General features: G+C 40.2%; 1 protein-coding gene across 2 annotated transcripts in view; it reads left to right on the forward strand.

Annotated features, from left to right (window-relative positions):
* Window positions 1-9,563, forward strand: part of bcl11ba (BAF chromatin remodeling complex subunit BCL11B a) — a 41,184-nt gene extending 31,621 nt beyond the window's left edge. For both annotated transcript variants that reach the window (XM_034525435.1, XM_034525436.1), the window contains exon 3: window positions 4,439-9,563. In XM_034525435.1, coding sequence (XP_034381326.1) covers window positions 4,439-6,435 — 1,997 coding nt within the window. In that variant the 3' untranslated portion in view covers window positions 6,436-9,563. The remainder of the gene's footprint in view (window positions 1-4,438) is intronic.
* The last annotated feature ends 5,437 nt before the right edge of the window (window positions 9,564-15,000 follow it).

The raw sequence follows: 15,000 nt of genomic DNA on the forward strand, positions 1-15,000 counted from the left end.
ACACACACAAACACACTCACATACACACACACACTCACACACACACACACACATACACACACATACACACATACACACACACACACACACACACACACACACACACACACACGTACACACACACACACACACACACACATAATACACAAACACACACGCACACACTATAACATGTAGTGTGTTGGATCGAAAACATATTCAGATATGAATGTATACATAAAACACAAACACACAAACAAATCACAATGACACATTTGTTTCCGCAAAGACAACCTTCAAGCATTTAAAATGTGTGTGTGCATGTGTGTGATAGAACAGTGTGTGAGAGAGAACCTGAACCAAATAGAACACAAGGGTCCTCCCAGTGACAGACTAACCTTAAGTCACTTCATTCTGTTTCTTCAGTTATTATTTTATTAATACAATAGTTTTTCTTTTCCTAATGATTTCAAAGTTGAGATGAGTTTCCTGGGACATTGGCTGTGTGAGTGTGTGTGTGTAAAACGTCCTCAATTTTATAATGGATTTCTGCAATTTATATCAATATTTAAACAGTTTCAAATATTTCCATTAAATATTATGCTCAGAAAGAGTTAGCATACTATATTGTGGGCGCATACATTAGCATTAGTAAACAGATTTTTTAATGCCTATTTGTAAAATAGTTACTGCTAATCCCTGAAGCCACAGACTGAACTCTGACTGGATATTACATTTCCTGTTAATCCCTCAGCAGCAGATAGACACCAGATACACGTTCACGATACTGTACACAATACACATCTGGTCTGTTTTGACCAAAACAATGCATCAACATTTTTATAAGGCTACAGATACACAATTATGTATTATTCTTGTTGGCAGCATTTTAGTCTAGAGGATTTTAATATCCTCTCAACAGAAGTTACAACTGATCTTATTTCACATTAACTCTATAATCTATACTGTTATAATGTTTTTAAATAACAATGCAGTGATAGCTTCATAGCGTATTAGCTCGCTGAAGACGGCTGTTTCTGTTCTCCAGCTATCCACATGATTCTTTTCCTTTTAATTCCACATATTCACAAGATGAGAATTGTGAGTTATAACCTGCGTTAGAAAACTGAGCGTTGAGAGGAACACAGAGGAGAGGTCTCTCTTTATCCATTCACCTCAGTTTCAATTCAAGGGGTCTTTATTGACATGATAAACACGTGTTTACACAAGACCAAACATGTACACCCAATCTCACAATAAGCAAGATAATAATACAGAAAAACATTAAAACATTTAAATAAAATACATAAATACAAATAAGTAAAGTATAACATACAAACGCAAAAGTGTGATCATGCTCTTAAATATCTGTACAATAGGCTATATACAGATAAGCAAATATAACTTAAGAAATGTACAACAAGGTGAGAACTGTAAACACTACAACGTTTCAAGTTCTGTGTTGTGTACAGTATGTATGTCTATGTACAGATATCAGCACGGTGCACATGGTCAGATTCATACGCAGATGATTAACAGTCTTCATGATGCTTTTATCCCATTGGACAGTCTTTCCTCCTCCACCGCTGACAAATCGCACCGCTGTATTTCACATATTTTTAAATCGCTGTAAACGTGTTTGATGTCGTGGTAGAGTTGGCAGGTAATTAAAACGTGCAGCTCGGTTTCCAGCTCGTCTTGTGTTCAGTGGGTGTGTCCTCTTCAGGAAGCCACGCCCTCCTGTGGCGGTCTCTCTCCATGTCCGTACACGGTCAGAGGTTTCCTTAGTTTGGGTCAGTCACAGTGCTCAGGTAGTCTGTTCTCTGTTTAGGGTCCAATAGCATTCCAATCTGCTCTGGATTGTGCTCGACTGCTTCCAATGTGTCTTGTAGTTCTATTTGTTGTCTAATAATTTGCTTTCGTCTAATGGGGGGGTGGGGGGGGTCTCCTTTTGTTTGTGAACAGAGACCTAGAACCAGCTGGCTGAGGGGGCATCCCTCTAGAGTCTCTGAAGAGGAGGGCTTTGTTGGGGAGCGTGTCAGGGTCACTGTCTTTTAGGTGGTTATGGAATTTAAATGCTCTCTTTTGCATTTTGATAATTAGTGGATATCGGCCTAAATCTGCTCTCATTAATTGGTGTTTCCCGTTGGATACGGGGAATGGACAATTCTGCATGTAGAGCCTCAATTTGTTTTTTTGTCCCATTTTGTAAAATCTTGGCTGGCTCTCTCTCTCTCTCCCTCTCTCTCCTTTTTCATATGGAAATAGGAAATAATGGGGTGATTAAATAGAGTCGTATATTAAAGTACAGCTGACATTAGAATTAGCATAATGTGCTCTCGCCTCGGGCTGCATACTTTATTTGCCATCTGCGTTGGACTCCCATCCCCCGGGAGTTCGCACGCACGCACGCACACGCACACACGCACACACACACGCACGCACACACACACACACACACACACACACACACACACACACACACACACACAGTCCCGAAACAAAAACCATGCTACTTCCACTGCAGGCCGGAGAGAAATGGCTTTTCAGTGCAGAAACACACTATCTCGCTCTTACTCTTACTCTGACACACACACACACACACACACACACACACACACACACACACACACACACACCTCTGCTCTTAATTGTTTTGCAAAAATAAACATTGACTGCCGCCACCCCCCCTGATGACTTATTTATGCAGACTAGAAGTTCAGCTGAAAGATGGAGGATGGAGGGAGGATCTTCTCTTTCTCTCTCCAGTTTTTAGTCGCGCGAGCAAGAAGAGAGAGAGCGAGGGCTGGGTGTTTCGTTTTTGCCGTGTTCAGGGTCTTAAGAATCAACAGTAAAACAGCACAGCAGTGTGTGTGTGTGTGTGTGTGTGTGTGTGAAAGCATAGAGAGAGAAAGGTGCAGACAAAAGCTGAGGCATAGAGAGCTGTTATTTCATTGTACGTGTGTGTATATGTGTGTGTGTGTGCGTGAATGTGCTGTCCACTATAATTAAGTGAAAAGGCTCAAAAAGACTGTTGAGGTGAACAGCTGTTCTGCCTCTTGCCTGTCTTCCTTAACAAACACACACACACACACACACACACACACACACACACACACGCACACACACGCGCCAGGAGAGAGATGTTTCCATGAGAAGAATTTAGGTGTTACATTTTCATGTCAGAGAGATCTCATATGATTGAATAACTGATCAAAGTTTTTAATGCATATTTTTGTATAATAGATGAATACGTTATAATTTGTTCTATAATATTTTTTTGTTAAATTTGGTATTTTAACATCATTACATACATCTTTAATAACTATACAATTCATTGATTTATTTTTATTTAGCATTATGCATGCGATTAATTTTAATGTATTTTTTCAAGCGTGAAATTCCAATACTTAGATTTGAACAAAATTAGATACAATTTGCACCCCATAGTAGTGCATTCTTATATAAACACATCCTCAAATATAACAATGAAAACAATATTAGTATACAGCATACATTTCTGTACCTGTGTGTAGCTTGCAGAAAAAGCCACGGCCATGTACACACATACATACACACACAAATAAGTGAAGCAATTACAGCAGCATGTGTTTCCCCTAGTATCTGAAATTAGTGTACTAGGTCAAGACAACGCGCTTTCATGTAATACATACACAAGCGAGAACAAGCGCACAATTACCACTATCTGTATGTGTGTGTGTTCATGTCAGGGTGTCTGTGTACACTCCCTGTAGGAGTGCTCCTCAGCCTGTTTAATGTCCTTTAGTCATGGTTGTACCGTGGTGGTAACAAGTCCCCTTTGAGTTGAGAGAACCTGTGTGTTACATGAAAGCTCTTGCATTGATTAGATGTTACAAATAAAAAACAGAGCAAGACTAGATCTCTCAAAGGGATTCCAGTCAACATTATGTGAAGACTGTGCCCATAACAGAGATACAACTGCCTTTTCTAAATGGTCATTATTTTAGAATGATCATGTAACCATTATCACTTTGCCTTTCTTTATAACGCCATGCTATCTGTGTTAGGGGCCATTTTCATATACTCATATAGTGATCTTGCTCTCGTCTGATTTTTGAAGAATGTTTATTTGCTGGTGTGTGGCGTGTGATTAGTCTTTCTTAAATAATTCTTGAACTCGTAAATCCTCCATCTCTTACTCGGCAAACATTACAGACTGCTTGGAGGGGTTCCCAGCTTTTAAAATCACTCACTCAGCATTCACTTAAAGTACGTACATCTACCATCGTGCTTATTGTATGTGTATGCCCAGATGCAGACGCATTTTTGACCTAATAATCTTCAAATAAATCCACGTTTCATTTTTTTGCAAAGGAAACATAATTGTCATTTCAGATGTGCTTGTTGATCTCTGTAGTATAAATGAGTTGGTTCTCAACTGAAATATTTAATGCATTTCTTTCTCTATTTGTTGCAGGTGGCAGAGATGAGCCTTCTAGCTATATATGTACCACATGTAAGCAGCCCTTCCCCAGCGCCTGGTTTCTGCTGCAACATGCCCAAAACACCCACGGCATTCGCATATACCTGGAGTCCAACCCCTCCAGCACGGCCCTCACACCGCGCATCGCTATGCCTCCACCCATGGGTAACAACTCCATCCCGCAAACCCCGCTCAGCAACTTTCTTGGGGACAACAACCCTTTCCACCTTCTGAGGATGACGGGCCCCCTTCTCAGGGAGCCCCCTCCAGGCTTCATGGAAAACCGGCTCCCCAACACGCCTCCATTCATCAGCCCGCCTCCCCGCCACCACCTGGACCCCCATCGGCTGGAACGCCTTAGTGCAGAGGAAATGGGCCTCATCTCACAGCACCCTAGTGCCTTTGAGAGGGTGATGCGGCTAACACCTATGGCCATGGAGTCCCAGTCCATGGATTTCTCCAGGCGCTTACGTGAGTTGGCGGGGAACAACAACAACACCACACCACCATTGTCACCCAGTAGGGCCAACCCTTTGCACCGACTACTGAACCCCAATCCTTTCCAGCCTGGGCCCAAATCACCTTTTCTGAGCACCCCTCCCTTACCGCCAATGCCCCCAAACAGCACCACTCCTCCCCAGACACAGAACAAGGTCAAGTCTTGTGAGTTCTGCGGTAAGACCTTCAAGTTCCAGAGCAATTTGGTGGTGCATCGGCGCAGCCATACTGGAGAAAAACCATACAAGTGCCAGCTGTGTGATCACGCCTGCTCTCAGGCAAGCAAGCTGAAGCGCCACATGAAGACTCACATGCACAAGGCTGGATCCCTGACGGGGCGCTCAGATGATGGACTGTCCACCACAAGCTCCCCAGAGCCAGGTACCAGTGATGTCACAGGTGAGGGCATGAAGAATCGTGACGGGGACTTTCAGGGGGAAGGCAATGAAGATGAAGAAGAGGAGGAGGAAGAAGAGGAACTTGAGAATGAGAGTCGACCAGAATCCAACTTCAGCATGGAGTGTGAGTTCTTCCGTAACAGAGAGAATGGCTCTAAACTGCCATCAGAGGAGAAGTCCTCACTCGCGCTTGAGAAGATGGTGGTTGGTGGGGGACTCAACTCTATACAGCAGTACAATAATTTGATAGTTGACAATCGTAAAAGGATGCCGTTCTCTAAGAGGGGCTTGGATGGCCGGCAAGACACTGGGGATGAGGACTCAGTTGTTGGGGAGATGGACCACCACCAACAGGAAGAGAGGACAACCATGAACGGTCGGAACTGTGGCTCCGGTGACTCGTTCTCAGGCCTGTTTCCCCGTAAGCCCACCCCTATCACCAGCCCCAGCCTGTCCAACTCCTCAAATAAAAGAATCAAGATTGAGAAGGACTTGGACATTACCCCAACACCCCACATCCCCTCTGAGAACGTCTACTCCCAGTGGTTAGTAGGCTATGCTGCCTCACGCCACTTCATCAAAGACCCATTCCTAGGCTTCACTGACTCCAGACAATCGCCCTTTGCCACCTCATCTGAGCACTCGTCGGAGAACGGCAGCCTGCGGTTCTCAACACCTCCGGGCGACCTGCTAGATGGAGGCCTGTCAGGCCGCAGCGGCACCGCCAGTGGAGGCAGCACACCTCATCTGGGTGGAGGTCCAGGCCGGCCTAGCTCCAAGGATAGCCGGAGGAGCGACACCTGTGAATACTGCGGCAAGGTGTTCAAGAACTGTAGCAACCTGACAGTGCACCGGCGCAGTCACACTGGTGAGAGGCCCTACAAGTGTGAGCTGTGCAACTATGCCTGCGCTCAGAGCTCCAAGCTCACACGCCACATGAAGACACATGGCCAGCATGGCAAGGAAGTCTACCGCTGTGACATTTGCCAAATGCCCTTCAGCGTGTACAGCACTCTGGAAAAACATATGAAAAAGTGGCATGGAGAACATTTGATGACCAATGAGGTCAAAATTGAACAAGCAGAGAGAACCTAAACCAGGTTACCTGTTTCCATACTCTGCGCCACACTTTGACAAAAAAAAATAAACAAAAGGGGTAGCTGGATACTCTTTTTCTGAAATGTTAATTTGGGGTTAATTTTCTGTTTTTAAGAAACTGCCAACTGAGAAAAAAAGTGAAAACAGAGATCTTAACACCAATTGAAGCTGTCTAAACTGCCTCATTTGGGGTTCCTTTTTAAACAATCAGTCAGTTGAGTTATAACATATGTGGAGCCTTTAACTGTGCAATAATTTCTGTATTTATTGGATTTTGGCATGTGCAGGTACAATATTATTTAGAATTTCTTTTTTTGTTTTTTTTTACTTTGATTTTGCATTACTGTGTTAAAACCACATGATATCCTGAGAGTTTTTTAGAAGACAAAAGTCAATTTTGAGTAATTTCTTTTGGCGGCTGCTTGTAGGAAATTGTATAGTACGCTAAATGTGTGATTTCTTGAAGAGAATTTGAATTCAATCTTCAATTTGAAAGTGGCGTTAACTGAGAATGCTAGAATTAGTCTATTTTGTGTGATGATGAAACGCGGACAACAATCCTTTGGCATTGTAGCATGAACTGAGTCTAAAACATGTCAATATAATTGGATATGTAGCACTGAGCGTCATATTTGACAGTAAACCTAAAATCAAAGAGGATCCCAAGGTTCATAAACCCTGTCTCCTCCTGAGAACATCATTACCAGCCAGAAGAAACAGATTCTAGATAAGGCAGCTGCTGACTAGTAGGACAGCCATCCCTCATTTCTACTGCTTTCCATCCCCCTCTATTTTACCTACATTCATAGATCCATGTATTATATTTTGCATGATGCCATATGATCTAGGCTATATTATTTATTTGGAGTAAACTGATCGTGAAGCCATGCAATACAAGTATGCATAGAGATAGACAATAGAATGAGAAAAGAGAGTAAGCACAGGGACATCTCAGGGTGAGCTATACTATTTTTCTTGAATTAACTGTTCACTCCTATGCTTCCAAAAGCATTTACATTTCATAGTATGTTGAAATATTTAGGGATATTTGTGTCCTCTATGCCATCCCTTGCTGCCCTCTACCCCCTACCAGGGCAATGCCCTAGGTTGAACCTCAATTCAAAGCAGTTGGATTCAATTTAAATTTGAAGTCACATCCTATCAGATTTTGTCAAGATTTATGAAAATCAACTTCCCTATGCATTTTTTGTGCTAAAATATCTTACAATTTGTTTAAAAAGTACGGTACATTTCGAGTGGTATTGCTATAGTAATTCTATAATTGTACAATCTGATCTCCAGGAATAGAAGTGTCTCCATTAGTTGTGGGACAGGAAATATATACATCAGTGTGTGCTGAAGTAGTAATAGTAGCAGCATCAGCTCACTCCATGCCCCTTTTTTTCATAACCTCAATTTTCTTTCGGCCCCATCCACCTTCATAGTGGCACTCTTCTTCTTTTTAATCAGATTTAAATCAGAGCTTTTAACAACAGACCTGCACTTTATGATTTTCCCGTCCGACACACACACACAGAGAGCTGGACATAAAAGGTACTGAAGGGTCTAGAGCTTGGGATCTCCTGACGCTAGTGCCCAGGGTTGATAGGCTTTCCCAATGTTGGCACTAAAACAATTTATTTGGGACAGTTTTTGTACTGCCTTTCAATTTGACATGAGTGTGCCTTGAATAATGATCTTCCTATTTAGTATCTAAGACAAATGCAACCCTTTTTATGAAGCATCAAATTGAACAAGAAAAAAAGATAAAATTGTGTTAACTTTAACTTTTCACAGAAATATTAAAATCAGTACAAATGAAACAATGCTGAGTTTGGATTTACGAGTACTCGGCACAATATCAGTGTGTCTGTGTGTGTATATATGTATGCATATGTACATATAAAGGCACAAACCTATATATAGATATACAGTATATCAAATTCCTCACTCATAAGGACAAGAGTCTGTCCCACAACAGAAAATTCCAGGAGTGGACAGAAGCCACAAAAAAAGTAAAGGAAGAGACTCGACAAAAATCAGGAAATGCAGAAACTAAAAAAATAATTTAGTGCACTCTGTCTTAAAATAAGTTTACAGTATTGAAACAAGTACAAGGGTAAAATAATATTTGTGTGTATGTGTGTTTTAAACAAACAAGTATTTTTTTTCCAGGTTTGCTTATAAAGTTTTCTCTGAATGCCGTAGTGGCAATGTGTATATTTTTTTCATTTCTTTTTTCATTTTTTTGGTGACGGGGTTTTAGTATATATATAAATATATATGAATATATTACATTTTTCTTGTTTACTGTAAAAGTATACCAGTATTTGTAATATTGGAGAATGCCTGGGCATTTTACAAAAATAGAAAAAAGGTTGTTTTTTAATTTTTTATTTTGCAGTCCAATTAAATTGTGGGTCTCTTAAACTGTTTTTGTCACTGTAACTGTAAAAGTCTTAAGTTTTAGTAACTTTTATTCTGCCTTGGGTGTAATGAAATAAAAAATAAACGAATTAAAAAATGACTGAGCTGTAACAAACTTGGATTTGGTGGTGGGATGGCTCTTGGGGTAGGGGTACGGGTGGAGGGAGGGGTTTCTCCTTTAGAAACAACAGAATATTGGTTCTGCTTTTCAGGAAAAACACACTGAGAATCCTGACTTGTATCTATTTTTCTTCTTCTGGAATGGATTATTCTTCTTGGATGGTTTGAAATACATGTGTCGGCACTTGCTGTCTTTCCTAAGGAGCTTGTCTTTTTTTAACTTGTGGGCTATGTGCATCCTTTTGTGAATAGGGTACTCTGAGTACCTCGGGACGTCTTGTTCTTGTATTGGGTGCACGAGGACAGTGACTTCATGCCAATGACAAGATACAATTTACAGGCTGCCATTAGCTATTTTTCCTCTCATTGGGCAGGATAGATAACCTGATGAATTTGTACTATTGTAATGAATCACGTTGTACAGAAGGGGATGTTTGACGGCCTTTTAGTGACAAAAACACAAGTCAATGTTTTGTTTACCACTCTATTGGTTGTACATAGTTTTCTATGACTACGCTGTTTTTATTTTATTTAAACTCTTTTTCCTTTCTTTTATTTGTTTGTGATTTCTAACTGGCACTGGCAGTGACTTGCTGTGTCTGTGGGTGGGGGTTGTTGGGTTGTTGCTGGGAGCAGGGGGTAGGGGGGGCGGTGGTTGGGGGGGCATATTCTGTTTGACCTTTGTGACCTCCATGTCAATTTGTAGGCACATGCCTCCCCCATTGATATTTCTGGGCATCAGAACAGAGCACAAATACAAGCTGTTAAAAATCTTCATTCTCTGCTTGTTTGTCTCATTTTCTTTGAGCTGGTCTGACAGAAAGGGACCATGGCAACACACTGATGGACATAAACCTGCTATGTTATTCACAAACATTTACATTCTGCTTGAGGTTTTAGGCATAATTTAGAATAGTTCTGACAAAATATTAACTCCAAACACATTTACTGCTGCTGTCACTGACCACAAAACCCACAATCATAACACCTGCAAATCTAATAATTGCAGAGATGATGAGAAAACAATTACATTCCTTTAATGCTTTTTTACGAGCTCGTAGAAAATGATTTGTGCTCAGATAAAACCGTGAAAGCTGCAGCACCTCTCTAATAGAAGTATGAACTCATCCAGTAAGGTGACATTTCTTATGACAGTAGACCATAAGTGTCAGCCACTTCCTGATACTGTCAGGATGAAGTTGGGAAAATGAAATTGTGTTCTATAACGCAGAGGGGAGGGCCGGGATTGGGGGCGGGGGCTTTTGGAGTAGAGATGTATTGCTGTTTGTGCTGTCACTTTATTTAAACACATGAACTGACTCTTATGGGCTGCGGCCTGTGTTCTCTATGATGTCACTGAGATGCGGCCTGTGGACGCCATTGGCTGGTTACAGTAAACATGACATTGAGACTCACGCTGTCTACTTCTCCTTTTTTAAAAGTGCACCGCACCACAAAATGATGGTGCACTAGCAGCTCATGAAATACATATAAACAAACACCTAGGTCCACAGCAATGAAGTCCATTCAATAGTTCAGATAGTTTTGACCAGTTTAAGCCATTCAACACATCACAATTGACTGTTATCCTGTTTATGAATACATTGCATTAACTGCATGATGCAGTCATTAACAGGACACTTTTACATAAACTATATACAGTAACTTACATTTGAATTCCCTCTGAGCTATAATTTAATCTGAAATATTTCTAACCATCATGTCTTTAATGTGTATTTAGTTTTAAAGCACATGCAGTGCACTTTAGCACCTCATGTTAACTTTCAGGTGTAGTTTCTCACACAATACTTTTATACTTAAATTATACGTACAGACTATTTAAATGTATTTTGAGTGTCTATAATTCTATTTGAAACCTACAGTGAAAACATTTCTAATGCTCCAGTCTAAACAATGTGCAATAAACGTCAGTTTTAAATCTGTAACCACTAAATAAACTTCTAGTGAAAATAGTGTACAGTAAGGTTCAACACGGCACCATTTACCGGTAATAAGTACACATTGACAGGTTACTTTTATACTTATACTACAGGAATACTAAGCATCTACAATTAAGCCTGTAAAACATTTCTAGCATTATATAATTGTGAGCCGTAAAGTAAACTTAAACACATCACATCTCATTATTATCCTTTTATTATTCATTGTTGTGGAGAATATTACACATATTGGATGTATACCTTAATTCCTCTGGAGTCTCTATAATTATATTTTACAGCATAGCTGAAAAAAACAGCAACCATCAAATTGTCCAGTTAATTTGTAACATAGCTGTTTAAACCAGTCGGCAACCTCCGGTTCTGACAAGTGAAGTCGATGCGGAAGCGCCGTAAAGCTTCATTCTCTCTACTGACCACCGGGGGCGACTCCTCTGGTTGTATAGAAGTCCATATAAATGACTCTACTTCTCTATTGATGTATTCCCTCAGTAAACATTGTAAACATGAGTTTATGGTCTCAATCTCTAGTTGCAAGTCTTCTTCAATACAGCATGATGTTCATTTAGTAATTTAGAGTCAAACAGACCATAAAGCCGGGGATGCTTTAGGGCGGAGCTACGTTGTGATTGACAGGTCTCTATCACCTCCAGAGCAGTATACCGGTGTCTCTTTGCCACTTCTCCGTTCACTGGTTGCAAAAAAAACAAGATATCAATGGACCAATTCCAAGATGGCCACTGGAACAAAATAGCAGTCCACTTCTTATCGCTGTGTTAAAACCAGGTTAAGTATAAACACCTCATATTGACTGTTTTCCTCTTAATTGTCATTGACGAGATACATAACTGTATCAGTAGAGTTGAACCTCTGTAATTAAACGTAAAACCTTGAATGAAAACACGTCTTAACTTCTAGTTCATGTGATTGTTTTGACCAGCTTTAAGTTTTAAGTTCAGTAAGGTATAGCACATCATCCTTTATGATACTAACACAACGTGAAAGGAAATATTTTTACAATTAAACCGGAAAAAAGCTCTGTTTGAACATTACTAACACAACGTTTATGTTCGATAGTTAGGCCCAGTGCCATAACTTCCATGCATCACAGTGTAGTGTTAACATGATAATAGCTACACTTTAGTGGTATAAAATAAAAATACATACACAGTAAGCTTATTCCAATTTTCTTTTCGGGCAGCTGCCTGACACCTCATGTTTTTGATAAAAATATAATTAAAAGAAAAAGAACTAAGGCCAGGCTGAGAAATAAACTATTTTAACTCTACATAAAGTCTTTTTTAGCATAATAGAGGTCAGACATTTGTAATATTCAATAGTGTGTTACCAACTATAAAAGAAACTGTAAAAGCAACACACAGATATCTCTTATTGTTCTTCATAAAGCTCTGTGCTATGACTTTGAATGACAGCATTTACAATGAAAAGGGCCATGAAACAAAGGGTTATAAGACATATCTTAGTTACAGTATAGTAAACAATATGGTAACCTACTAAGAATAAAAGGGTGCATTACTTCCATAAAAAAATGGTAATGTTATGATATTACTTAAATGAATTAGAAATGCTGCAAAGGCTTCAATAGGCTTATTTGGTTTGATGTTTTGCAGAGAGTAATCCTAAATTCACAACATTAAACTATATATTTCAGTAATGCAAAATGTGTGTTGTACTTTTTCAATATTCACACGTTTTGGATCACTATATATGATTGTAGTCTTCTCCACATCACAGCTCATGACCTTCTCTGCACATCCAGCATTCCTTGTGTCCAAGATGGACATCTGATCATGTGACTGCTGGTCATAAATTAGAATATAACACATTGAACGCTAATTTACAGTAAATTTAATTAAATAGTGTGGACAAAAGTATGATAAACATGCAAAATAGAGTGTAAATATAGTTGTTGGTTGTGGTCTGAGTGAGAAAACAGTGAAATTAATTGAATGGTTAAAGTGATCTACAGTTTATTCAACATTAACTGTTGTTGTGCTGACTGAAACTTATTGAGGAATGTGTGTTGTTAAAAAAATTAAAGAAACACAAAAATAAGGAGTAAAAAAAGAATACTAATGGGGTGCCCTAAAATAAGATTAGCACCTCTTTCACCCCTTGCTTCAACATTCCAGATTGTTCTCCCTTTTTTGGATTTTATTTCGTCTTTCTATTTTAACAACGGAGGAGGGAAAAGAAAAAGAAAGAGAGCCACAAAGAGTCGGACGGACCGGGGTGTTGTGATTTGGCTTGAGATTCAAGGCAAATGGGTAATTAAGGCTTTTCCCCGGCCGGCCTGCACTTTGAAGCCCCCGACAGGGGGGCTTATCCCAGCCAAGAGAAAGGAAGTGAGAGCCAAGTAATGAGACCCAATACAAGGGGAGAGATTACAAATCACAAGTAATTCATTTTAACATGATGAATCATGGACATATCGGTGTCACAGGTAAAACAACCCCACAAAACAAAATCTCAGTGATTTGAAATACATATTAAAGCAGTGACGTTAATACAAGTGGATTAATTCATTCATCAATTGATAGAAACTTAATCAGCAATATATCAGGAAAGTCATTTTTAAACCCCAAAAGCCAATAATTCCCCGGTCACAGCTTCAGTTTTGGTTCCAAATGTGAATCTTTGCTGGTATTTTTAGTCTTCCAAAATAATATACAGAGTCTTTTTAGGTTTTAGACTTTTGGTCGGGCAAAACATTTGAAGACGCCTTCTTGGACAACTTTCAGACCAAATGATTAATCAGGATAATAATTAGTGCATAGTAAAAACTATTTGGTTGAAGCCCAAGTTAATGTCCTTTTGGATCCCAGTGATGTTCAGTTTTATGTTATTATAAAAGATGAGCATTTGTTAGTTGCAATAAGTTTGTAATTGAAATAAACAATGCTTCTTTGTTAGTTTGATTCATAGAGTGGATCCACAGTCTCCATTGTTACAGGACGAGTGCTCACTCTGCCACCTTTACCTCATTATTAGCCCTGCAACCTGCTTTTATTTCCACTACCTTAAAGGTGTGTGTGTGTGTGAGTGTGTGTGTGTGTGTGCATGAAGGGAGGTTGGATTAAGTCAGACAGACACCTCTGGTTATTCAGAGGTATAGAATTATTTCAAGACCCTGACTGGCTGTCAGTACTCGCTGCGCCTCCTCCCCTCCTCATTAAAAAAAGAACCAACTTCAAATGACTTAAGCCGCTGGTCGTCAGCGCCAAAGCCACACTGTTGACAGGTACAGTAGGGTCTTAAGCCTTCAAGATCAACGCCGCTATTCTCCCTGACAAAATCCCCCCGCAGGGCTCCTCCCCGACTGGATGGCAGAGGAATTAAGGAGGGAGGCGCAGGAGCTTTGGAGGCGAAAGAGAGAAGGGGTCAGACGAGGAGGTGTCACCAAGTCACAAGGTAAAGCTGGGAGCAAAGGGAAAGCAGTCGGGACTTGTTTCATTAACGCACAGGTTTCACGGCCAATCAGGGAGGAGTCCCTTGGCGGGGCTGCTAATTATTAACATTATCATTCAGCAGCCTTGTCCCTGTCCAATTGATTGACATGCCTGTTTCATGGCTCTTTTCAAAACCAGCTATCACACTTCTCGGTCTCTGCTTCATTTCCACTGTCAATTTCTCCCAGCAAATGAATCCTCATCCGACTCTCTGGACTCAATTTGATCCCTGAGTGCAGCGCTGCACACCCAGAAGAGGAAGAAGCAGCACAGCCTCTTCTTCAGGTCCTAAATAAAGGAACTGGTTGTTAGTGAAATGCTCCATACATGTAGAGACTTGACTGAACCCTTTGTTCCCTTTCAATCTGCATATTGTTCCGCCACAAAGCCTCCTATTGCTGCTTCTGAAATAAATACACCTCGCTGACAAAGCAAAAGCCATCGATTTCTGTTCAACTCACAATCCCAGACACTTAGACAATTACACAGATGTCGTTTTTTATTATCTGAATGAATCAAAGCTTTCATTTGTGGGAGAAAACAAGCAAAACAATCAAGAGTTAAAAGCGACAGGGATTTCGGCTCTG

This window comes from Cyclopterus lumpus, chromosome 22, assembly GCF_009769545.1.
Source record: "Cyclopterus lumpus isolate fCycLum1 chromosome 22, fCycLum1.pri, whole genome shotgun sequence".
Classification (NCBI taxonomy): Eukaryota; Metazoa; Chordata; class Actinopteri; order Perciformes; family Cyclopteridae; genus Cyclopterus; species Cyclopterus lumpus.